Here is a 27,076-nt window from a genome sequence, read left to right as displayed (position 1 = left end):
TTCACAAAAACAACAGCCAAAAAGTGGAAACAACCCAAATGTCCACCAACCAGCAAGTAAATAGGCAAAACACTGGCACATCCGTAAGACGGAACGCTGGTCAGCCATAAAAAGAGTGATTCGGGACACAACATGGATAACCCCAGAAACATTATGCTATGTGAAAGAAGGCAGGCACAGAAGGTGAGGTATTTATGGTGACATTTACATGAAAAGTCAGAACCGGCAAATGGCGAGACAGCAAGTAGGTTAGTGGTTGTTTAGGGCTGGGGAGAGGAGGAAGTAGGAGGTGACTGCTAAAGGATATGAGGTTTCTCTTTAAGGTGATGAAGTAGTCTAAAATCAATTGCAGTGCTGGTTGCCCGATTCTGTGAACATACATAGAAAGCACTGAATTGGAACATTCGTGTAGAGCGTTTTGTGTGAACATGTTTTCCCTTCTTCTGAGTATAAACCTAGAGGACAGTCACTGGGTCATATGATAGCTTTAACCTCTTAAATTGTACACTTTAAGGGGCAAACTGTGTGCCTGAGAATCACATCTCAGTAAAGCTGTTTTTGAAAAAGAACCGGCAAGGTTTAGAAGACAGAAGAGTAGAGCCGTGACAACTACAGCTCACAGAAGATGCAGCAATGACCAATCCCGGTGCCGCACTGAGGCTGGTGAAAGCTGAGCCGAGGCAGAAGAGCTCTATACACAGGCCCTGGAGAGACGGCTCGAGCAAAGGACCAACGCTGCTCATCCTGCAGGACAGGAAGCAAGAAACGCTCCTCCATGCAACTCTCGGGAAATCACAAACCCAGTCGGCCCCAGCTTTTAGTGAGAAGTTGATGACCTGGTGAGGTCACTGCTACAGAAGGTTCCCCTGTGGAGGGGTCACGCGGTGAGCATGTGATGACCTGGAGAAGGGTCAGGTGGGCAGCAGTCTGGAGCCCCCAGCAAGGAAGATCCCCAGTCTCAATCAGCGCAAGTGTCAGACGTTATAAATAACACTGCCATCTGGATGATATGCAGCAAGTCTCTCCTGCTTGAATCCACAAGATAGAAGTGAGTAAAGCCGGCTTTTAGCTCTGGATGGACATTCATCGAGTCAATTAATCTTATGTCTGACTTTTTATCTGAAATAAGAGTAACAACCATTGGTCTTGTCTAACACTAGTTTATGTTTTAAATGGCAGAATGAGGTATTTGAAGAACTCTGAAAAAAAAAAAACCCGTTTTAAAAAAACCAGTAGAAACAAAGCCATAGTTTTGTAAGAGATTCTCAACACTCAACAATTTATGTGGATCATCTCATTCACTCCTTACCAGGAGGAGCAGGGCTGCCCAGACTCATTCAGAGTCAGCCCTCAATTTCATCACTGCTCAACTTTTAAAATCACTTACTATGAGACATTTTGTGTGTGTGCATGCATGCTCTGTCGTGTCCAACTCTTTGGGACCCTACAGACTGTGTAGCCCACCAGGCTCCTCTGTCCATGGGATTCCCCAGGCAAGAATACTAGAGTGGGCTGCCATACCTTCCTCCAGGGAATCTTCCCCACCCAGGGATCGCGAACCCGAGTCTCCCACATCAATCACCTGCGTTGGCAGGTGGATTCGTTACCACTGTGCCCCCTGGGAATCCCACATTATAAGAGATTTCATACATACAAATGCTAGAATCTAGAAAGCCTAAACAAGAGACAAAGAAGCAAATGCCAGTGTACCTTTGGCCAGCTTAAGAAATACAACTTTTCAGTACCCTGTGTCCTGCACCAAGGGCCAGCAAGGGTGTGGAAGGATGTGAGTTCTCAGACCCTGCTGGGGGCATGGAGATGGATACAGGGAGGAAGCAGGCAGGGCACAGCCTTAAAAGAAGGACAAAGCTATTAGGATACAACATAAACTGGTTAGGACTGACTAACACCGACCAGGTCCAAGATGACAGGAGATTCCACTTCTGGTAGACCTTAGCCTCATTATGCACTCATTATAACACATTAGCATATGCTAAATAACACGCCCACAGACACCCCATGGTCGTGATGACAGTCCTGACGTGCTCAGTTGTGCAGGCATGTCTGATCCTTAATGACCCCACAGACTGTGGCACGCTGCCAGACTTCTCTGTTCACAGGATTCTCCAGGCAAGAATACTGGAGTGGGTTTCCGTTTCCCCCGCCAGGGGGTCTTCCTGACACACGGATGGAACCTGCATCTCCTGTAACTCCTGCATTGGCAGGGAGATTTTTTACCACCTGACAGTCCTGAGGCTGCCCATAAAAGGCCCCAAAGTGGGCAGTGCCCCAATTCCTGGGAATTCCAGCCCCATCTCTCCCAAAGTGCTAGAATAATCCTTCTACTCATTAGCCTATGAAATTACCCAGCCCATAAAAACTAACCACCCCCGTACTTCGGGGCCATTTGCCTTCTGAGAAGGTCCAGATGGCCCACACTCAGCATGTGGAGTGGGTGTCTCTCTAAATACACCTCCTTCTTACCTATCCCTTTATCTTTCACTGAGTTCTTTCTGTACCAAGACATAAAGAACTGAACTTCAGTAAGTCCTGAGAGCAGGTATATGATCTTAATGAAAGGACAGAGGACTCAATCCCAATCTGGGTTTTGGCTGGGTTCAAGTCCTCATCTGAGTTGTATGGTTTCACACCCACGCTGGAAACCAAACTGGTGTGACCTGGAAGATTACAGGCTGCATTCCCTGAGACCTTGTGATACGCACCTCAGACGTGAATAAGGCCGTTCCCGGGAGCACTGTCTGCAACAGCAAAGCAAATGACCAGAGACCATACAAACATCCAGTCCGTGGACCAGATACACTCACTGTCATGAGGCTACAACCTTCTAGGAGCAGAGAGTTCCTCCCTCGTCCACACGGGCTAGGCTTTGGGGGATGTGGTTTTTGGCTCCCTCTCCACCTGCTGCCCCTCTGTTCTCCATGCAGACATGAACATCTAGCAGATTCATCTCCCTCTGTGTTTGCTGAGCACCTTGCTGGGAATCATGGGAGAGCGAAACCCCAGCAGGTCAGGTGCACACACCTGGGGCAGGTGGGGTACAGAGGGTGCAGAAGGAGCTGGCTCAGAGCGCAGTGGAAGAACCTGCGAAGGAAGCATGTGGTCTACAGAAGGGAAGGAGCGGTGGATCCCGACACGGATGGGAAGGGACACTTGGAGGACCAGTCTGCCCCAAGCAAGGTTAGACACGACCTCAGAGGTCTTCCAGGGCCGTGGGAACAGTGGCCCCTTTACTCTCACCATCAGATAGTTGGGCAACTTCACAGCTCAGCTCGGAACCCTTGCAAACTGCCCTCTCCCCACCCACAGCACCAGGAGTAACCCCAGGGAAATGCTCCTCGCGCAGTGACACAGAGAAATCATTAAGTCATCATTGTCTAGAAGCCATGACTCAGCAGGCGCAGGGCTGCCAGCCGACAGCCCTGTGACCTGTGGCAAGTTCATTAACCTCTCTGAGGTCCGGTTTCTTCCCCTGTAAAATCAGAAGCATCATCATAATAAGGAAACTAATAGCACCATCCTAAGAGGGTCACTGGGAATATTCAGTGAGACTATAAGGAGACAGCATAGGAGGTCCCCCTCAAAGGAAAACCAGGCATGGCTTTCTTGACAGAAGAGACTGGCCCAAGCCATTCTGGGACCTAAGCCTGGCTTGCCTTGAACAATGATAAAGGATCTTAAGGGAACAAAAAGACAAACTTATCAGAGGAGAGAATAACAATAGCAAAGATACCAAATCAGTTGCAATGACTCCCAGTTAGAATAGCCTAAAGCTCTATCTTGGGGACTTCCCTGGTGGCTCAGACGGTAAAGCGTCTGTCTACAATGCGGGATACCTGGGTTCAATCCCTGGGTTGGGAAGATCCCCTGGAGAAGGAAATGGCAATCCACTCCAGGACTACTGCCTGGAAAATCCCATGGACAGAGCAGCCTGGTAGGCTACAGTCCATGGGGTCGTAAAGAGACAGGACTGAGCGACTTCACTTTCACTTTCTTTCAAAACTCTATCTTAAGTGTTTTGAAGGATTTAAACCCATCTTGGGCACTCCACCTCCAGATCAACTAGACCCTAAGGAATGACCAAGTTGACCTTTTCTGACCTTCATGATTTCATTCCACTGAAGCTTGGACTCACTCTGTCTAACACCCAAGCCCCTGTGTGAATATGCATGTTCTCTTAGATTGTAACGTCCACAGTTTTGCTGTTGGGGAGGCTCTGCTTTGGGAAAGACCCCTGAGGTTCTCCTTACTTGATGCAAATAACAAATCCTTCCTTCTCCCTTGACACCTACCAAGAAGTGATCTCAGTTTTCAGGTAACCAATATGATAAATGTGAACTACTTCCCAGAGCACTTGATGCCAAGAACTCTATAGCCAAAGCCAATCAGCAATCTTCAGTGAGAAGGACTGCATCTCCAAACTTGCCGGCATTCATCAGCCTACAAATCTATTGGCATTCATCAGCCTACAAATCTATCTCCCCTGCCAGGAGTCAGCCAGCCATGTGGGCTGGTTTTCATTTTCTTTCTTTCTTTTTTGGGTCTGCAGCTTATGGCATCCAGGATCCTAGTTCCCCAACCAGGGATCGAACCCGTGCCCCCTGCAGCGCAAGTGCTGAGTCCTAACCACTGGATCACCAAGGAAGTCCCTGGGCTGGTTTTCTAACAGACTCTTCCAAAAAGCCACCCAGAGGTGAATCTGGAACAGAAGTTCATGAATTCTAGGCTCCTGGAGGTCCAGTAGTTAAGAATTCCCTTTGCAATGCAGGGGACACTGGCTCGATCCCTGGCCCAGGAAGATCCCACGTGCCACATGGCAGCTAAGCCCGTCCACCACAGCTACTGAAACTTGAGCACCTAGAGCCTGTGCTCCACAACAAGAAAAGCTACTGCAACAAGAAGCCCACACACCGCAACGAAGACCCAGAGCAGCCAAAAAAAAAAAGTTCACGAACCCCACTCATACCAGTAGCCAGGTCACCATTTTCATTCTCATCTCATTTCTTCCTTCCTCCACAAGTCACTGGAATGAGGCCAGGCAATAACTCCTCCAATTCTCTTCAGTGATTTAGGTCTTAACCTTGATTTTAATTAAAGACCAGTCCATTAGCTGGCCTAGGGATGGACCAAAGTCCATCAACTTAGAAAGGGAATGTGAAATAAAACCCATGTTTTATGGCAAGATAAGAAAAATTTAAACAAAAAAAATATTTTTTTCTCTGTCCTTTGGTCTTTCTCCCCCCTCTACTGGGGACTTCCCAGGTGGCTCAGTGGTAAACAATCTGCCTGCCAATCTGGAGACATGGGTTTGATCCCTGGGTTGGAAAGATCTGCTAGAGAAGGAAATGGCAACCCACACTCCAGCACCCTTGCCTGGGAAATCCCATGGACAGAGGAGCCCGGCGGGTTACAGCCATGCGGCTGCCAAGAGTCAGATTCGACTGAGTGACTAAACAACTCCCCTCTATTGGGCATTGAGTATCTGCATTATACATGGACCATACCTTCCCCGAAGGTGGAAATACCTGCTCAACCATATAGTAACACTCTCCCAGCATCAAGGAAGCAATTCCTTAAAGATAACATTCTTTCTAGATCTTAGAGGGGATCACGGTGACCCACCACTGAAACCAAAGAGGACCCTGTGGGGCTTCTGGGCACCAAAATCTCTTTTTTGTCCCCTCTTTCTTGTAGGGAAAACTCCAGCCTCCATGATCTTCCCTGAGTTCCAAGGGCAGATTGCTCATCAAGGGAGAAGCAGCCAAGAAAACACCTGAGGCAAGATGAAAGGGACTAAAGCAGCTCAGCAAGATTAGGAGATGATCACCTGAGAAAAGCTACGACAACCTAGACAGCATATTAAAAAGCAGAGACATTACTTTACTAATAAAGGTCCATCTAATCAAAGCTATGGCTTTTCCAGTAGTCATGTATGGATGTGAGAGTTAGACCATAAGGAAGGCTGAGCACCGAAGAACTGATGCTTTTGAACTGTGGTATTGGAGAAGACTCTTGAGAGTCCCTTGGACTGCAAGGAGATCCAACCAGTCCATCCTGAAGGAGATCAGGCCTGGGTGTTCACTGGAAGGACTGATGCTGAAGCTGAAACTCCAATAATTTGGCCACCTGATGCGAAGAACTGACTCATTGAAAAAGACCCTGATGCTGGGAAAGATTGAGGGCAGGAGGAGAAGGGGATGACAGAGGATGAGATGGTTGGATGGCATCACCGAATTGATGGACACGACTCTGAGCAAGCTCCAGGAGCTGGTGATGGACAGGGAAGCCTGGTGTGCTGCAGTGGACAAGACTGAGTGACTGTACTGACCTGAGACCCAGCACACACCCTCACCTGGTCAGCAACCCCACTCTGGCAGTATTGCTATGAAACTCCTCAGCAAGTTCACCCAGATTGGGAATCAGTTTTCCAGGACAGGAACCCACTGTATCCCCCTTTGCCTGAGAAAGCAGTAAAGCTATTCTTTTCTACTTCACCCAAAACTCTGTCTCTGAGATTTGATTCAACACCGCTGTATAGAGAAGCCAAGCTTCCAGCATCACTGCTTTGTATCTACAGGTCTGGATTGGCACAACTGTCATTATCACATCATTTAATATATAGCTCCCTCAAAAACTTATATAACACTGCCTTGACTTCCAACAGAAGAGTTCCTGGTGCTAAGATGCTGTTCCTGGCTTAAAATCCTTCATTTAGCTCAAATAAAATTTCCATTTCTTCCTTTTTGTTGTTGTTCAATTGCTCAGTTCTGTCCGACTCCCGCGATCACATGGACTGCAGCACGTCAGGCTTCCCTGTCCTTCACTATCTCCTGGAGTTTGCACAAACTCAGTGTCCATTGAGTCGGTGATGCCATCCAACCATCTCACCCTCTGTCATCCCCTTCTCCTCCTGCCTTCAGTCTTTCCCAGCATCAGGGTCTTTTCCAATGAGTCAGCTCTTCCCATCAGGTGGCCACAGTAATGGAGCTTCAGCTTCAGCATCAGTTCTTCCAGTGAATACTCAGGGTTGATTTCCTTTAGGATGGACTGGTTTGATCTCCTTGCAATCCAAAGGACTCTCAAGAGTCTTCTCCAGCACCACAATTCAGAAGCATCAATTCTTCAGCACCTAGTCTTCTTTATGGTCCAACTCTCACATCCATACATGACTACTAGAAAAACCACAGCTTTGACTATATGGACCTTTGTTGGCAAAGTGATGTCTCTACTTTTTAAATGTGCTTTCTAAGTTTGTCATAGTTTTTCCTCCAAGGAGCAAGTGTCAGGTATCAACATGAAAAGCAAAATTCTTAGTTCCAGCTTTGATGTGATCAGCACCCTGAATGCCAAGAAGGTAGACTGTGATGGGCTGCAATGTGTCCATCCCGGCCCAAGATTCACATGTGGAAGTTCTAACTCTAGTCCCCCAGAATGTGACTGTATCTGGAGGCAGGGTCTTTATAAAGGGAATTACGTTAAAATGAGGTCACGGGGTGAGCCCAAACCCAATGTGACTGGTGTCTATACAGAGGTGATTAGGAGACATGGAGACACAGGAAGGAGAGGCCAGGAGAGGCCTCTGAAGAAGCCAACCTGGCCAACACCTTGCTCATGGGCTTTTTAGCAGAGAACATTTTGCCACCTTAAAACATGCCTCTTTGGCATGCTAGGGGAAACAAACTGAGTGAAACGACACACCCTGGCCAGGCACAGGCCATAATTTGTATGAGTTGTTTCCGACAGGAGGTCCTGGGAAGGAACAGGGACTAACAAGCCACCACCAACTGGAAGAGTTCAGGAAAGGTCAAAAGGAGACACCACGTGTCCAACCACCTCCCAGAATCCTTCTCGTTGGCATCTATCTTGGCTGATTAATGCGTGTGCCACCAGGAAGGACCCTTGAGTCAGAGTGACTGGCTAAAGACATCCCAGAAACTAATGCCATCACCATAAAACCTGAGACTGCAGAGCCACGTGGCAGAGCAATTCTCCTGGGTTCCTTTATCCTACTGTTCTCTGACAGGCATGCCTTCCCAGCAAAGTCTCTTGCTTTGCCAGTTTGTGTGTCTCCTGGGACAATTCATTTCTGAGTGTTAGACAAGAGCCCCCTTTCAGGCCCTGGAAGTTGTCCCCCTTCCTGCAGTGGGCATATTATTATTTATAAATTTACTTTATTTATGTATTTATTGGCTGCAGCCCAGAGCTTGTGGGATCTTAGGTTTCCCAACCAAGGACCCTGCATCGGAAGTGTGGAGTTTTACCACTGGACTACCAAGGAAGTTCACCGTATTAATTATTTTAAGGTGCGGGGAAAGGTCTAGGGAAGGAGGAAAAGGGGGTTGAGATGGCTGAATGGCATCACTGCCTCAATGAAAACCAAATAGGAGTTGCCCTTATGTAAAAACATTTACATTTATAAGGGAAATCTCCATTTGTAAGGGGGGGTCTCCCTACAAGGGGAGAGGAAGGCCAGACCTCTAGAACTCTCAAAACTGGGAAGGTAAAGATTAAATCTGCATAACAACCTCTCCTTTGTTTCCTGTGCTTTCCTGCTCACCTCCCAAAACTGACTCTCCCCACCCTCCTTTTTCTTGCTTTTTGGCCATGCCCTGAGGCATGTGGGATGATCTTAGTTCACTGATGAGGGATCAAAGCCAAGTCCCCTGCATTGGAACTTCAGAGTCTTAACCACTGGACCACTGGGCAAGTTCCCCCCATCCCCTTTTTTTCTTTAGCTGAGGATTATCTAAGGTAAGGACTTCTATCTTTTGGGTTACAAAGTTTTCCTGGGTTTCCCCTATGCATTTTTTTTTTTAATTGCTCAGAGGTATCCAACTCTTTGCGACCCCATGGAGTGGAGCCTACCAGGCTCCTCTATCCAAGGAATTCTCCAGGCAAGAATCCAGGAGTGGACTGCCATTCCCTTCTCCAGGAGATCTTCCTGACCGTGGGATCAAACCCATTTCTCCTGCACTGGAGGTAGATTCTTTACTACATGTTATTCAGACTTGTGTCAACTTAATTGCTTAGGCCAGACAGTAGAACCTAGAAGGGGAGAGAAAAATTACTTCCTCCAGAAAACCTGAAGTCTCTTGAATTATGAGAAAATTCATTTCTATTGTTTAAGACACCCAGTCTATTTTACTTTGTCATGGCAGCCCTAGCAAGGACCAAAGCAAGGCCCACATTCACAATAAAGAAAGTGAAGTTGCTCAGTTGTGTCCGACTCTTTGCGACCCCATAGACTGTAGCTCGCCAGGCTCCTTCATCCATGAGATTTTCCAGGCAAGAGTGTTAGGGGAAGCACACTGATTGAAACTGCCCACCCTGGCCAGGCACCATAGTAACCATTTGCATGAGTTGTTTTATGACAGGAGATCCTGATAAGGAATACGGAACTAATAAGCCACCACCAACCGGAAAAGTTCGGGAAAGGTTAAAAGGAGACACCGCGTGTCCGTCCACTTCCCAGAATCCCTCTCACTAGCATCCATCTTGGCTGAGCCATGTGTGCGCCACCAGGAAAGACTCTGAATTAGAATTACTGGCCAAAGACCACCCGGAAACTAATCCCATCACCATAAAACCCGAGACTGCGAGCCACGCGGGAGAGCAGTTCTCCTGGGTTCCCTTACCCTACTGCTCTCCACCCGGTGCCCTTTCCCAATAAAATCTCTTGCTTTGTCAGCATATGTGTCTCCTCAGACAATTCATTTCGGAGTGTTAGACAAGAGCCCAGTTTCGGACCTTAGAAGGGGTCCCTCTTCCTGCAACAAGAGTACTGGAATGGGTTGATGTTTCCTTCTCCAGAGGATCTTCCCGACCCAGGGATCAAACCCAGGTCTCCCACATTATAGGCAGACACTTTACCATCTGAGCCACCAAGGAGGAAAACCAAAACAGATCAAGCAATGAACTTGGTGGTGGAAAGGAACATGAGACTGGGGAAGCAGTTTTCCCACCCCCCCAAGCCCTAGGTGCTAACTCAGTCAAGCCTAACTTTCAGAATGAACCAAATGAATTGGGTTGGCCAAAAGGTTCATTCTGGTTTTTCCATAAGATGTAGTGGGAAAATCTGAGTGAATTTTTTTGTCAACTTTTTACTTTTTACCCAATACTTTTTACCCCCAAATCTTACCACATTTTCTGGCAGCTTGTGTCCAGGGAGATATTTCACATTTTCGTGGTCATTATTTATGATGTCTGTCAGTTTTCTCCCATTAACTGTTTCTTCAAAGACCCACATCTTGACCGTGGAGGCAAACTTCTGAAGTTTCTTGACATTATTACCAATTATTTTTGCAACAGCTGAACCCCTGCAAAAGAAACGATGGAAAAGAAAATGATTAAAAAATAGTAAAATTTTTTTTAAAAGAAAGAGAATGATAAATTCCCTTGAGCAGAAGAGAAAAAGCACCAGATTATAATTCAGAAGACTTGAGTTCTTATTCAAGCACTGAGCTTAGAACTCAAGATATGATATTGCCTCAGCTGAAACTTGGTTGTTTTCACTTGGAAATACCACCCTGTGGTCAGGAAAGCCTCAGAATTTGGTACAAGGTCAAGAAGTACCTCCCTTTGAGACCAGAAGGCATCAATCTTTCTTGGAAGAGACTATCACAGGTGGAAGAGAAATCCACCTGAAAGATGGCATAAAAATAACACTTCAGGGCTTCCCTGGTGGCTCAGTGATTAAGAATCCAGGTGGCAATGCAGGGGACCCAGGTTTAATCCCTGCTCCAGGAAGATCTCACATGCAGCGAGGCAACAAGGCCTGTGCAACTCACAGGCTCTAGAGCAACTACTGAAGCCCATGTGTCTTACAGCCTGGGCTTTGCAATAAGAAGCCCGACCACCGCAACTAGAGAGTAGCCCCCTGCTCACCTCAGCTAGGGAAAGCAACAGAGACCCAGTGTGGCCAAAAATAAAATTAAGAAATCTTGAAAACAAAAAAGCAAAAAAAAAAAAGCAAAAACAGTTCAAGGGTTCCCAAAGTCTCCAAGGCTATTAGGCTATATTTCAAATTCATCAAAAGAAGATTCATATGCAGTTACTGTAGAATAAGCAGTGTTCTGGTGAACTCCACCAGGGCCCAAGTGGAGTCATAAAGGAAAGACAAGATCCAAGTGGATTCAAGAAAAGAGCAGAGCAAGGGCTCCAGGTCTGGTCTCCCCAGCAGCCACCCAGTAGCCTCTAAAAGCTCCCTTTTTTCTGCATTGGAGAAGGCAATGGCACCCCACTCCAGTACTCTTGCCTGGAGAATCCCATGGACAGAGGAGCCTGGTAGGCTGCAGTCCACAGGGTCATGAAGAGTCAGATATGACTTATCGACTTCACTTTCACTTTTTACTTTCATGCATTGGAGAAGGAAATGGCAACCCACTCCAGTGTTCTCACCTGGAGAATCCGAGGGACGGGGGAGCCTGGTGGGCTGCCGTCCATTGGGTCGCACAGAGTCGACATGACTGAAATGACTTAGCAGCAGCATTCACTAAACATATCCTGGGAATGGATCAGTCACCCACAGCTTTCCCCCGAGGGAAGAGAAGATGCCAGTTCATGCTACTTGATGCCAGTCCTCTGCACAAGAACCATGGGTGTGCAGCTGGTCCCCACGGCAGAGATGTTGCTGGTCAGCTCGGTACCTGTGCCTATTTCAGGGATGTGCTGGGCGCAGCAATTTGGGCCAGGGGTGGTACCTAATCCTGTCTAAGCCAATCAGTTTCCTTTTCAGGATTTTGAACGGAAAAACAGTTTGTTTCTTAGACAACCTTCCTGGTGTGAGGAGTAAAGGAAAGACAGGCCCAGAGCACCTGGAGAATTCACATGTCAGGGCATTCATTATTTTTTCTAATGATTATTCTTAAGACAGTTTGGAAAATAAGTAAGGGGTAATGACAGAAAGGGGGCGGGACCAAACAGATACAGAAGAGATGGAGAGGGTTATCCCTGCGTTTATCTTTGGCTGCACAATAGACGATGTGCAACTGTGGCTCTCCCTGTGAAATCCTTCTTCTATGCCAGCAGGACAGTTTATTAGCTAAATATCCGTTAATCCAATTCTCCTCTGACACTTTATAGAAGAAAAGGCCAAGAATCTCCCCACCATCACTACCACCTTTATCCTAATGTTTATCCTGACAATTCACACAAGGTCAAAGAGACCAAGTGTGATTCTGATGAACTCAGCAAACCTAGAGGGGTGGGGATCTCTAAGACACTAGGAACCCAAGTCTAGTAGAGCCAGTGAGAAAATAAACTAGAGCCACAAGCGCCCTCCCCATGGTCCAGTCTCCCTGGAATATACCTGCTTCTCCCTTCACAGTCGCCTCCTGGAGAAGTTAAGCATTTGCAACCAGGGACAAACTACTGTAGTATCTGCTGAAAAGTTAGTTAAGAAAACTTAAATCAATTGGAACTATTAGAAACTAAGCCCACCAGACAGACCCTGTTCTATGGTGCTCAAAGGGGCTTAGGACACAAAACAATGAGAACTCCAGGTATACTGTTCACTCCTGTAAGCCTCGTTCTACCTGCTCCTTAGTTTCATCAACGCCTTCATTCAGTCTTTCATTCATGCACTGATCTCGGTTGCAAAAAAGGTCTTGAATACCTATTGTGTATAACACATTTGGCTGGAAGCTGGCATTACAAAGCAGTGCTCTCAGAAGCTTGCCAACCACTTTGGGACTTCACTGGGATCCAGTGGCTAAGACGCCACATTCCCAACACAGGGAGCCCAGGTTCAATCCCTAGTCAGGGAACTAGATTCCCACATACCACAACTAAGATTTGATATAGCCAAATTATATAAATGAATATTTAAAGAAAAAAAAAAAGCACCCCACATGAGGCAGGAGGTAGAGGGCCTCCCAAAGTAAAGCAATTGGAGATTCATTCCCTTTGGACCAAAACTCCAAGGTGAGAACAGCAGGACAATTAAAGGAGGAAGTTGGACCCTGCCCAGATGACATATTTCTCATTCTCGAAGTCAGGAGCTCTCTCTGACCACACATGTGCAGAGAGGCTCCTTGGAGGCTACAGGGGAGGGATGCCAAGGGATGTTCCCTACTCATACGCCTTTTTGGTACAATCCATCTAGGCTTAAAGATGTACGCGCACACATCTGAGGATCCTGAGATATATCAAATATGGGCTGTGAATGCAAACCAAAATGATCAGCCAGAGGAAAACCATTAAGAAATGCCCCATAAAAGTAATTCAAACTGCCAGGAGAGTGTGACTCAGGGACTCTCCCTCTGAGTCTGCCTGTGTGTATCCATACACACTGTACTCTTTTCCTCTTAATAAATACTTGCTTCACTACTTCCTGTCTTTGTGGAAGTTCTTTTCTGCAGAGCTGAAGGGCCAGGGCTCCTGTCACTGACCACTGGTCTAGTGGCTAGGATCTGGTTGACCTCGATCTGGACTCAGTCTCCAGCTGGGAACCCAGGCCCTGCCCCAAGCCCTTGCAGGTGGAGGCCACCCGAGATCACACCCACTTAAGAGAGAACAAAGTAAAAGGAATTCATAGTCCTGTGTATGATAAGAGGTGAAGGGGAATGAGGGACACATGATTAGAAGGGTCAATTGCAAAGGACTTTCAACACAAAGGACTCAGATGCAACCCAGTTCATCCACGAAGTCTCGCACACCCAGCATTCAGCTGAGAGAAATGATGGACAGACCTGGCGGTGGGGGTGGGGGCCGCGGGGAGGGTGGTCCAGAGAAAAGACATGGGAACAGTCCCTACGTCTGCAGAGAAGTAAAGGGGCTTCACACCCTAGGGACAGGAAGAACAGGCAAAGCAGAGCTTCCAGCCAACACTGAGCCAGCCGCAGGCACGTGAGGAGTGGGGCCAAGCCAAGAACTAACCAGCTGATCCAGAGATGCATAAGCAACAACACGTGCATGTTATTTTCAGCACTGCTTTGGGGGAGAGTGGGCTATTTTGCAGCAGGAGCAAAGGGATGCATCAGATACGCAGCTAGAGGTAACTCCAGGTGATTCTGGGCCAAGCTGTTGGCTCTGTCACTCCTGGACGGGGTGGGAGATGCAAGTGGGGAAGAAATTAAGAAATTCAATTCACTGAAGAATCTAGGGAGATGAACAAAAACAGTAATACATAAGGCCTAGTCTTGTTCTATCTAATAACAAGCTTTTTTTAGGTGGTTGGGGGGAGGGGTAAGCAGACATTAGAAATGAAAACGCTTTATCTCTTTCAGTATAATCTCCATTTGAACCAAGTATTTTCTTTGCTGTCCACCATTTCTGTGTTGTTTATAAAACCTCAAAAGTATATAATTCACCTCAGCATAATAAAGGCGATAAATTCTGTATGACAAGAATATATATTTACCACCAAAACGGGGGGTAGGGGTCTGGAGGAAACTTTGGAGGTGATGGATGTTTATCATCTTGATTGTAGTGACCATGTCACAGGTATATGTGTATCTCCAAACCCATCAAATATTTATGTCTCACCCAGTTTTCTGAGTCTCAAGTATACCTGAATAAAGCTGGGGCTTTTAAAGTATAATCCATACCCAAAAACTCTTCTGTGGCTCTGAAACGGTACTAAATGTGTTTGGGAGTGGGGAGATGAATGGGGAAATTGGGATTGACGTACATACATTACTATATATAAAATAGATAACTAATGAGTACCTACTGTTAGCACAGGGAAGTCTACTCAGTGTTCTGTGGTGACTTGAAAAGGAAGAAAATCCAAAAAAAGAGAGGATATCTGTGTGTAGCTGATTCATGATGACGTAAAGCAGAAACTAACACAAGGTCGTAAAGCAACTATACGTACATGCTAAGTTGCTTCAGTTGTGTCTGACTGCTTGCAACCCTATGGACTGTAGCTCACCAGGCTCCTCTGTCCACGGGATACTCCAGGCAAGAATACTGGAGTGGGTGGCCACGCCCTCCTCCAGGAGATCTTCCTGACCCAGGGATCAAACGTGAGTTGCGTTGGCAGGTGGTTCTTTACCACTAGCGCCACATGGGAAGCCCTAAACTGTAATAAAAACTAATTTAAAATTTTTTATAAATTAAAAAGAGAAAATGTGTTTGTCACATTTGTGTAAGGAACGGGATCAAATAGCAAAGGAAGTGTTTTGCAGGAACCTGTGTTTTGAAAGGAACTGGGACCCACATATAAGGGACAACCTTGTCCTAAAAATGTGTCTGGCCTACAGAGGACTAGTCCAAAAACATGCACGGATCCATGAGAACTGAGCTTAAAATTAAAATAGAAAAATACTGCCTACAGCCCAGTCCACGGAGGCGGGCGGTGCGTGGCTTGGCCGCAGTGGGAGTTGGGGTCCCACAGGCACGATGGTGGAGTCTGTGTGTTTCAGGTCTGCTCTGTCACTGCCCAAGCCCAGTCAGGTCACAAGCAGCCATCACTCCACACACCCACTCGCCTGCCTGCTGAGCGCCAGGTCTGTGATGGAGTGCGGTGCTTCGCAGCGTGAGGAATGGGGCCGGCGGTACTCCCATCAGCCGAGTGCCGCCCACACACACAGAGTGCCAGGCGGCACTGATGCACGCGTGTCCTTCTCCGCTCTCCTGGCGCCCCCAAGGAGCTGCAGCTGTCTCATGTGAGGGCCACCGCGTTTTCCACCTCCCTGGCGTCTGCGAATTTCCCTCCACAAAGGAGGAGGCTGCCTAGATGATCCTTTTGTTTCCATCCTACATGGGGCTGCTATCTTCTACTTGCAGCATTTGGAGTGCTGTTACAAAATTTTACTTTTCAGTCAACTTTTAAAGAGAGTGCAAGTGAATAAGCAGGGCAAAAGTGACTGGGCAGTTTAAAGGAGGTTTAAATTCCATCTCAACCTCCACGTGGCAGATTAAGACATGACCCAGGAGGCTCAGTCACTCTGACCTTGGGTCCCTGGACCAGGTAGTGGCAGCGGAATCATGAATCATCTTAAGTCTTGGGTTTCAAGATACAGACTGATTTCCAATCTCAGCAATGTTATGCTTACGAAACTGAAAAGGGGCTTGGGTGGGGGTACTTCCCTGGTGGTTAAGGCTTTGCCTTCCAATGCTGGGGATGATAGGGGTTTGACCCCCGGTCGGGGAGCTAAGATCGCACATGTCTGATGGCCCAAAACACAGAACATAAGCAGCAGAAGCAATACTGTAACAAATTCAATAAAGACTTTAAAAATTTCCAAAAAAAAAAAAAAAGGCAACAATAAAGGGACACAGGTAGGAAAAGATGCTCCAGTGCCAGCTGGGTGCACATTGAGTATGTGACACAGAGCTCATCGCAGCCACATTATCCCCATTTTACAGATAAGGAAGTCGAAGCTCAGAGAGAGTAAGTTACCCGGTTGTGCTGTCCATCTGGAGCCAGCAGTTCTAAACCAGAACGGTTTCCAAAGCCCACACTTTCTACTGATTCCAGTTTGCTGAGGAGTAGAGTAGAATTGCGGAGAAGGCAATGGCAACCCACGCCAGCACTCTTGCCTGGAAAATCCCATAGACGGAGGAGCCTGGTAGGCTGCAGTCCATGGGGTCGCTAAGAGTTGGACACGACTGAGCGACTTCACTTTCCCTTTTCATTTTCATGCATTGGAGAAGGAAACGGCAACCCACTTCAGTGTTCTTGCCTGGAGAATCCCAGGGACAGGGGAGCCTGGTGGGCTGCCATCTATGGGGTCGCAGAGTCGGACACAACGGAAGCGACTTAGCAGCAGCAGCAGACCTGTTTCAGGGTGGGGGGAGGTTAATGGGGGGGAAGGAGGTGGTACAGTAGGGGAGGGCAGGGGAGGTTGAGAAAGGAACTGAGGAAAGGGGAAGAGGAGAGAGAGGCAGGTAGGGATGTGCTGACTACCAGGTGTCAGGCGCTGCTGTTTGCTTTGTTTTTTGATTGACACATAGTTGACAAATAACATTGCATAAACTCAAGGCATACACCATGTTGGTCTGATACATTTATATGCTGCAATCTGATTACCGCCAGAGCACTGTTTTCAATACCTCACCCACATTATCTGTTTCAAGCCTCAGCAACCCTCTGAGGCAGGGACTATCATGATCCCCGTTTTTCAGTGAAGACCCTGAACCCCAAGGATCAAACAGGCAGGTGGTCAGCGGAGGAGGAGAGATCTGCAACCTAGCCATGTCTTCACCGGGCTTCCCTAGTGGCTCAGCTGGTAAAGAATCTGCCTGCAATGAGGGAGACGTGAGTTCGATTCCTGGGTTGGGAAGATCCCCTGGAGAAGGGAAAGGCCACCCACGCCAGTATTCTTGGGCTTCCCTGGTGGCTCAGCTGGTAAAGAATCCGCCTGCAATGAGGGAGACCTGGGTTCAATTCCTGGGTTGAGAAGATCCCCTAGAGAAGGGAAAGGCCACCCACGCCAGTATTCTTGGGCTTCCCTGGTGGCTCAGCTGGTAAAGAATCCGTCTGCAATACAGGAGACCTGGGTTCAATCCCTGGGTTGGAAAAGATCCCCTGGAGAAGGCTACCCACTCCAGTATCCTGGCCTGGAGAATTCCATGGACTATATACCCCATGGGGTCACAAAGAGTGGCCACGACTGAGCAACTTTCACTTCACATGTCTTCACCACTCTGCTCTCTCTCCCTGGGTCCCAGATGGACAGACACTCACCTGCTGGAGGTCCTAACCTCCACTAGGCAACACCCCCAACCCTTTGGTGCTGGCTCCTCTCTTCCTCTCCAAAAGAAGTGATATTTTAATCAGCCAAGGGACAAGATATCTATCCAGGCAGGCTGACAATTCCCAGAACGGCACAGTGCAGAAGCTTTCTGGTCCAGAAAGGACCCCACAAGACCATCCCTCTTTAACCAAGGAGGAAACTCTCCAGGGAGAACAAATAAGGGTTCAGCTAGACTCTTCCCATCCTATGCCCAGAGCTAATCCAGCCTATGTATCCACCAGGCTCCTCTTTCCATGGGATTCTCCAGGCAAGAATACTGGAGTGGGTTGCCATTTCCTTTTCCACAATTTTGGTTTAAATAACATCTACTTTCTTATTCCTAAAAGCTATTCATGAAAGATGAAAAAAAAACAATTATAAATAACTCACTACCAGAGAGAACCACTGTTAACATTGTGCGTAATTCTTTGCAGCTAAGGGCTTTTAGAGTACAATCAAATGCCAGAGTATTTAGATGCAAATGTGAAAAATTAAGTATTTTAAAAATAGATTCAATTTGGTGAATGCTTATTTGATCTCTGGATAGGGAAGCTTCCTAAGTTTAAAATCAAAGCTAGCAACCACAGAGGTGTGAACAACTTCACACAGAAAAAGGAGAGGGAGAAGCAGATGAAAAAAAAGCCTGTCTATCAAAATCTAAACTGCAGGGGAAAAGCCTAAGATAGAATGCTACATTTAACAGAAAACAGGATGCAAAAGTATACCTAACATATAATCATATGCAATTAACAAAATACATACTACCTCACACCTGTCAGGGTGGCTACTATATTAAAACAAAATGAAAAAACAAGTGTTAGTGAGAATGTGCAGACTATGGAACCCTTGTGCTCTGCTGGTGGGAATGTAAAATGGTAAAACTGCCATGAAAAACAATACAGAGGTTCCTCAAAAAACTAAAAATAGAATTACCAGCTGATCCAGCAATTCCCCTTCTGGGCAGACACCCAAAAGACTTGAAAGCAGAGTCTTGAAGAGGTATCTGTACACCAATGTTCACAGCAGAATTATATACGAGAGCCAAAAGATAGAGGCAACCCAAGTGTCCACTGATGGACAAAGAGACGGTGGTGTATATATTCAATCATACAGCCTTAAAAAGGAAGGATATTTTGGTACATGCTACAAGGGAAACATGAGGACATTATACTAAATGAAATAAGCCAGTTATAAAAAAAAAATCATTGTATAATTCCACGTATGTGAGGAATTCATATGAACTCTTTCTGGAAGTTGGAATCCAGTCACCATACAGAGGAGCCCAAGCTTCCTGCTGCAGACAGAGAAACATGTGGCTTGTCAGCTCCATCAGCCTGGCCAAAGCCCACCCGCTGTGAAAGGGGGTGTGGAGGACCGAAAGCCCCAGCCCACGCCCCACCCGACTGCTGCCTTACCAGTGAGCCCAGGAGAGACCAGCACAGACCCACCCAGCTTAGCCCAAACTGCCCCAGAATCAGAAGCCAATCAGTGATGGCTGTTTGAAGTCAGGAAGTCTCAGGGGGAGATAGTCGGGCAGCAGCAGATAACTGATGAAGTCCTGGCACCCAACTGTGGAAGGCGCTGAGCCCCAAAGTGCAGAAGGATGGCAAAGTGCCACTAGGAGAACCCCAGAGGAGCTGGAGGAACATCAGGCTTAGTTCCTGATGTCATCAAGCCCTGGGAGTCAGGGATGAGGGGAAGAAGAAAGATCTGGAGGTGAGATGCCTGACACAGCTTCCCACCAGTAACCACTGAGAAACCTGGAGACACTATACAGAGAAGAGCTGGTAGATACATGACTCTCTAAACAATGGGACATGTCTTCAAAAAGAGTGGGCTCACCTGGCCACTGCTCTGAGACGAATGGGTGGAAGTTGGCGGTGATGGATTTCCCTCTCAAATACAAGACTTTTCTAATGACTAATTTTCTAGATTAATTTTAAGATCAGGTACCTTATTAACGGGGCTTCCTTGGTGGCTCAGTGGTAAAGAATCCACCTGTGAGGCAGGAGATGCAGGAGATGTGGGCTGGATCCCTGGGTGGGGAAGATCCCCTGGAGGAGGGCATGGCAAGCCACTCCAGTATTCTTGCCTGGAGAATCCCATGGACAGAGGAGCCTGGCGTTGCAGCGTCAGACATGACTGAAGTGACTGAGCACACACATACCTTATGAACAGTAAACTATGATTGTGTCATAACTGCAGGAGGGATGCCTGCTGTGGAGGGAAGCTGAACAGGATCTTTTTTTTCCAAGACTTTTGCCACCAAGGAAGTCCCTTCAGGACGATTTTTAAGACCTCACTTCAATTTGATTTTTCTTAAATGGAATATTGTTTATACTAGACTTCTTTAGGGAGGGTACGATATTCAATTTTTGTGCAGATGGGATTTGTTCAGATAAAAGTATGCTTCTCAGTAAAAACGGTTAAGAATTAGGAACTTCTCTGGCAGTCCAGGGGTTAAGACTCCACATTTCCACGGCAGGGCACGTGGGTTCGATCCCTAGTCTGGGAACAAAGATCCCACATTCTGCTCGGTCATGGCCAAAAAATTAAATAAAAATGATAAGAATTTCTAGAAACACGCACACTGAAGTTAGAGGGATCTGCGTTTCAATTCTATTGTATTAACCACTGACCTTGAAAAGTTTTCCAATCTCAATCTCATCATCTAAAATAGGGATAATAATAGTACCACATAGGCTTATTATTAGATATACCTGCTGCTGCTGCTGCTGCTAAGTCGCTTCAGTTGTGTCTGACTCTGTTTGACCCCATAGACAGCAGCCCACCAGGCTCCTCTGTCCCTGGGATTCTCCAGGCAAAAATACTGGAGTGGGTTGCCATTTCCTTCTCCAATGCATGAAAGTAAAAAGTGAAAGTGAAGTCGCTCAGTCATGTCTGACTCTTAGCGACCCCATGAACTGAAGCCTACCAGGCTCCTCCGTCCATGGGATTTTCCAGGCAAGAGTACTGGAGTGGGCTGCCATTGCCTTCTCCGAGATATACCTGCAATAGCACATATCCCAGACACAGAAAATGCCCATAAGTGGTAACTGCTATAGTGATTATCCCCTTTAAAGACGAGGAGGAAATGAAGAATGATGAAAGAGGGCTCAGATAGGAAAACCGGACTCACCCCAAGAACAGCTGTGATGTTTTTACTGCACAGAAACAGAAATAGGTGTATCAGCCTGGAAGGTGTTTTCAGCCTGGCCGCTCGGGGAAATGGGTCTCCTCCCAGGTCACCCCTACCCATTGCCACCCACCCCCACTTCCAGAGCAGAGGCATGTCAGACAGGGAAAAGGCCATTTTTGGCCTCAGAGGAGCTCACACACCGATGCTCAAATCGGTTCAAGCTCTCCATGTCAGGATACAGCAAGAATCATCAGTGACACTGAGTAGCACAGACGAAAAAGGATGACAGGGGATGAGGAGCCATCCGGGCTATATTCAGACGCTTCCAGCAGGACAAAGAGTCACCCACATGTCCAGCTTCGGCCATCAGTGCAAAGTAGGCCAAAGGTCTCCCTGACCTTCAGTCCCAGGAGTCAGTCAAGCTGTGAGGTGACAGTGTAAACAAGAGCAAAAGATAACTTCTAGGAACACCTCCTGCTCTCTGATCTTTTCCCCTCCTCTGCCTCTGTTCCTTGGCATTTTGTGATTAGCACTGGCTCTCAGGTAGAAGTAAGCTTCTCACTGAAAATGATAAGAATTTATAGACATGGATATTGGAGTTAGAAGGATCTGCGTTCCCACTCCACCTTATTAAACACTGACCTTGAAAAGGTCCATTGCGTGACTTAATAACGGTGCTGATCAAAGAGACCCAACTAACGAAAGTAACATTTTTTCATTAGCTGACACTTACTGAGTGCTAGTCTCTCTGCACTCTCCTGAAAAAGTGAAAGTCGCTCAGTCCTGTCGGCTCTTTGCGACCCCATGGACAATAAGTCAGTGGAATTCTCCAACCCAGAATACTGGAGTGGGGAGCCTTTCCCTTCTCCAGGGGATCTTCCCAACCCAGGGATTGAACCTAGGTCTCTCCTGGATCACCTCATTTCATCCTAACCATGATCCTAAACAGCAGGTACCAATGTCAGAACCTGACCCTTGGAGAGAAGCAGTTTGTTCAAGGACCTAGACTGCCAGGGTAAGAAACCAGGAGATCAGGGTGCTGCCTCCTGCCTCACTCGGCCTCCCAAGAAGGTCTGGGGCGTTTCCGGACTTAGCTCCCAGGCACAGAGGTGGGGCTGCAAATGCAACTGAAACCGAGTGGGGCCCTGTGGAGCTCCCAGGCACAAAGGCCTTTCTATGTACCGTTTCTGGTAGGCAAGACTCCAACCATTATACCTTTCCTGAGTTCCAAAGGGTGGGATTTGAACAGTTGGCTAATCAACCAAGAAACCACCTAAGGCAAGATTAAAGGGACTAGAGCAGCTCATCAAGGTTAGAAGACCAACCACCTGAGATCCAGCATACTCCCTGATCTTGTCAGCAACCCCATCTTTGACCCACTGTTATAAAAACCCTCATCAAGTTCTCTGGAAGAGACACACAGCTTTTCAAGGCAGAAGCCTGGTGTGTCCCCCTTTGCCTGGCCAGGTAATAAAGCTGTCCTTTTCTGCTTCACCCACAGCTCTGGTCTGCAGGGTTTGGTTCCACATCAGTGCACAGAGAGGCCGAGCTCTCACTAACACAACCCTGAGGTTTTAGTTCTCAAACTGCATCTTAGCCCTGTATCTGGGTGGCCGTCCCAAGGAGAGATCTCCTGGAGATCTTTTTGCTGAAGGAACTTTGTTTCATCTTTGCAGGAACTTAGGAGGCTTTTGTTTTTTCCTTTCACTTGCTTTTATGAGTCATCGGGACCAGGCCCATGAAACATGGTGCCGGTTAAGAAGCACTTCCCTGCAACCCCGCAGTGGGCAGCCCAGTAGGGCTCAGTGAGGTGCCCCAGCCTCCACTCTCACCAGCTGTAAGTGCAGGAGGGCCGGACGGGGTCTGTCATTCTTCAGGTATCTGCATAGTTATAGATGATCACTTACATTGCCGGACGAACTTAATGTGAGCCACCTTATAGCTACAGATGTAACACCTTCATTTACCTAAGCATTCTGAGCAACTTCAAGTTCCCAAGTGTAAACACTGCTTAGGCAACTTCCTATTCCTGAGAATCTGGAAGAGTCTGTCTTTTGGTAATCTGTTTTAAAATTAGCGGAAGATTAGGTTCAGTGTTTGTGGAAAAGATTGTGGCTCAGTGTTTAAGACTCTGTGCTTCTAATGCAGGGGGTATGGGTTTGATCCCTGGACTGGGAACTGGAACTAAGATCCCACATGCCTTGTAGCAAGGCAAAAAAAAAAAGTTAGCAGAAGGCTAAAGTCTTCCCTGGTGGATCAGACGGTAAAGCGTCTGCCTACAATGTGGGAGACCTGGGTTCGATCCCTGGGTTGGGAGCCTGGTCGGAGGAGCCTGGTAGGCTACAGTCCATGGGGTCGCAAAGAGTCAGACACAGATTGAGCGACTTCACTTTCTTTCACTTTCTTTCAAAGTCCCTGAAGGGAAAAAAATCTGCCCTGCCCTCAGGGAATGTGTTTCAGCAAGTTCAGATTCCTTGGTACTAATTCTGGTTTAAATGGTAAAGAATCTGCCTGCAATGCAGGAGATCTGGCTTCAATCCCTGGGTTGGGAAGACCCCCTGGAGAAGGAAATGGTAACCCACTCCAGTATTCTTGCTTGGAGAATTCTATGGATAGAGGAGCCTGGAGGGCTATAGTCCATGAGGTCACAAAGAGTCAGACATGACTGAGCAACCAACACACACACACACACAATTCTGGTGCAAGTGGTCTTTGGACCATGTTTTAACAAACACTATTAAAAACACTGGATTCCACTTTGCTGTCAAAGGTCTGTATCGTCAAAGCCATGGTTTTCCCAATAGTCATGTATGGATTTGAGAGTTGGACCAAAAAGAAAGCTGAGCACCAATGAACTGATGTTTTCAAATTGTGGTGCTGAAGAAGACTCTTGAGAGTCCCTTGGACAGCAAGGAGATCAAACCAGTCAGTCCTAAAGGGAATCAACCCTGAATATTCATTGGAAGGGCTGATACTGAAGCTGAAGCTCCAATCCTTTGGCTACCTGATATGAAGAACCAACTCTTTGGAAAAGACTGTGATGCTGGGAAAGACTGAAGGCAGAAGGGGATGACAGAGGATGAGATGGTTGGATGGCATCACTGACTCAATGGATATGATTTGAACAAATTTTGAGACGGAGTGAAGGACAGGGAAGCCTGGCGTGCTGCAGTCCATGGGGTTGCAGAGTCAGACAGGACTTAGCAACTGAACAATTAGCAACTGAACAATAACATTAAAAACACTATTTAAAACATCTAATCTTGGGACTTCCCAGGAAGTCCAGGAGTTAAGATTCCATGCTTCTACTGCAGGGGCAAGGGTTTCATCCCTGGTCGGGGAAATAAGAACCCACAACCCACAGGAGGAAAATAAACCTAAAACGTCTAATCTGTGGCAGATATTTCATTCCACTTTGTATTTCTTTTGAACGTAATCTTCCAAGTCCTTATCTATCTGTGACCTGAAGGTGGAGACGGTGTCCATTGCATTCCTACCCCTGGAAAGGCTACTATATCTGCATGGAGCAGACAGGCAAATGTCTATGACCAGAGCTGAACACTCAGTGTGCCCCTGGGGAGCCTCTCTGCGTCATTTTCTGTTCCTAAGTTCCTGAATCTCTCTGCTGAGGTCGTGGAACCTCTCTCTAGGAGTGGCGTGGCTCTGTACCCGGGACAGAGTCTGGGAAGCCTATGACTGTTCCCATCTGATCCCTTCATTAATGGAGCCCGGCAGCCAGGCCAAACCATCGGCGCATTTCTCAATTGCTCTGCTCCAGTGTCACTAGCCAAGTTCCACTCCGTTTCCTTGATCCGGAGCAAGCCAAGAAAAACAGTCAAGTACATCAGAGTGAAGCTGCGGGAAGGCAGCCCGAGTCAGAGATGGGGGCAGGAGGGTCATTTCACGACTCTAGCTCCAGGCCCGAATGCCGCGTGGCCCAGCCAGTCTATTTCTCTTGCACCTTGCAAAAGAAGGAAAAGGTGCTGTTATCTGTGGTTCTGGGGCCTCTTTCGGAAGAGGAAACTAGTGTTAAAGAACACGCGATGAATGGGCGTGTTTCCAGGCTCACAGTCCATGAGGCAGCCGACATTTCACTCAAGTGCCTGGGGATAAGAACTGGTAAACTCCAGCAGCAAGTCCAGATGAAGCTGTGCAGTGGATAGTTACCGACTCAATTAAATGTAGGACAGAACATTTTGTTGTGGTTGAAAACAGTTTACAGAAAAGTGCAAAATATCCTAGTATTTGCAGGGATGTGAGATAAAATACTACTTGTAAACATTCTCTTGCATCTGATGGAATTCTTCCAGAAAGAACAGAATAAACTGGTAACACTGGTTTTCCTCCAGGAAGTACCTTAGGAGACAACTGTGGGTTGTCTTGAAACTTGGAAGATAATTTTTTTTTTTTTGGTGGGTTCTGGGGTACTTTTCAAACACTGTGAATTTTTGCCAAATCATATATAATTACATTTCTTCATTAAAAAATGAGTTTGGGGTGACTTCCCCAGTGGTCCAGTGGTCAAGTCTCCATGTTGCCAATAGACGGCAGGGGTTGGGGGGCAGGTCGCAGCAGCAGGGGGAGGGGAGGGTTGGATCCCTAACTGTGGAACTAAGATTCCACATGCAGCTCATTATGGCCAAAAGATTTTTTTTTTAACTTAGTTTGTGTTTATTCATTTAGTATTTACCTAACTCTTGCTGTTCTTGCCTAGCTCTTGCTGTTCTCAAGAGCTGGAAGGGGAGGAGTGGAAACAGATAATCAAATAAGTCATCACCTGTGACAGATGTTTGCAACAGGGCACAGGGCTCCTGGCCTCGCTGGGATGGAAAAGTGGCGAATCAGAAAAGGTTGCCTCCAAAAAGTACTTTCTGGGCCAAGTCTTAAAGAGGAAGACCGAGTAACTAGTACCAATTTCTGTAAGACTGCTACAAGCATGAACTGTGATGAGTGTGCGGCCACAGGACTTAAAGGACACCACTGTTTTAACTATTCTTATACCAGTCCCTCGAATGTGGGAAAAATAGCGGGCAGCCATGGAAAAAGACTGAAAATACCAGATGCTATACCATATTCTGCCTCCTCGCCCCCAACTGTATTAAGTTTGAGAAAGGGAACTAAAAGGGCCAACGTTTAAAGTGCTTATGAGAACTCCTAGCACAGCGGAGACGCAAAGCTTCGCACTCACTCACCCCTCCGCCCCGCCCCCCCAGGTAAGAATTCCCAAAGCCCTTGGGCTACTGGAGGAGCCCAGGCTGCAGGGAACTTGGATTTTCTTCCCGATATGTTACTAAGATACCAGACTTAGCAGAAGCCTGGAGCCGGACCTGCACTTGGAAGGGCAGAGCCGGCCCCGCCCTCGACCTGCATGGCAGGCACCCTTCATCCCCCTCTGCCTCGGTTTCCTTGACACGGAAACCCCAGGAAGAACGCTCGAGCCTCCTACAACTCCTCTACCCAGGCGATCTGCCCAGGAGAAAGGAGAACGTCCTGAGGATGTTGCGTAAACCCCCCGGGCGTGGCAAGCAGGTGGCCCCCGTGCGTCCGCTGACTGGTGCCGCGAGCGAAGACAGGTGCCCGCGGGCACGCCGTCCCCTCTCTCCGCGCCGTCTCCAGGAGCACGCGGGCTCTGGGCCTCCCCAGCTGCTGCCTCGGCGCGGCCTCCCCGGGCGCGCGGTGCCCAGCCGGGCCGCGACGCTGCCCGCCCCGCCTCCCCACGCGCGGTGCCGGGTGTCCTCGCCGCGGCGGGGACGCGCGCCCTCGCTCGCCCTGGAGAGGGGCTTCCTGGAGGCGGAGTCCGCGCCGCCCGCCCGCTGCCGCTCACCAGTTCCCCGAGCCCACGATGCACACTTTCAGGGGCGCCGCTGCCATGGTTCAGGCCGAACGCTGCAGACCGGAGCGCGCCTCCCGGGTCGGCTGCCCGCCTCCACCCGCTCGGCATGAACCCGCTGCGGCGCACGGCGGCCCCGCCCCGCCGCCTCTCGGCCAATGGCCGCGACCACCCCCGCCCGGGCGCCCGGGGCCACAGCTGACAGCCCGGAGGGCCCGCCCCGCCACTCCCGAGAGCCACTGCGCACGCCCGGCCCCGCGAGGCCCCGCCCAGCCCAGCGCGAGGCCTCTCGGGATTTGTAGTCCACCGCCCCAGACCGCCTCTCCCGCCGCGCCACGTGCAGCTCTAGCTGGTTGCACCGAGACTCGCGCTCCGGGCGCAGGGGACGCACTGCCTTCCCTGCGGAGC

General features: G+C 48.0%; 1 protein-coding gene across 2 annotated transcripts in view; it reads right to left on the bottom strand.

The window, feature by feature from the left end:
* Positions 1–26,752, bottom strand: part of GPD1L (glycerol-3-phosphate dehydrogenase 1 like) — a 63,840-nt gene extending 37,088 nt beyond the window's left edge. For both annotated transcript variants that reach the window (XM_086365659.1, XM_086365660.1), the window contains exons 1-2: positions 26,663–26,752; positions 10,157–10,334 (exon numbers count right to left, since the gene is read on the bottom strand). In XM_086365659.1, the coding sequence (XP_086221785.1) occupies positions 10,157–10,334; positions 26,663–26,709 (225 nt within the window). In that variant the 5' untranslated portion in view covers positions 26,710–26,752. The remainder of the gene's footprint in view (positions 1–10,156; positions 10,335–26,662) is intronic.
* Positions 26,753–27,076: the final 324 nt, after the last annotated feature.

Source organism: Bos grunniens, chromosome 22 (assembly GCF_055505025.1).
Source record: "Bos grunniens cultivar Pamir isolate PY7600 chromosome 22, Bosgru_T2T1.0, whole genome shotgun sequence".
Taxonomy (NCBI): domain Eukaryota; kingdom Metazoa; phylum Chordata; class Mammalia; order Artiodactyla; family Bovidae; genus Bos; species Bos grunniens.
The sequence above is the reverse complement of the archived record's forward strand: the minus strand, read 5'-3'. Positions and strand labels throughout refer to the sequence as shown.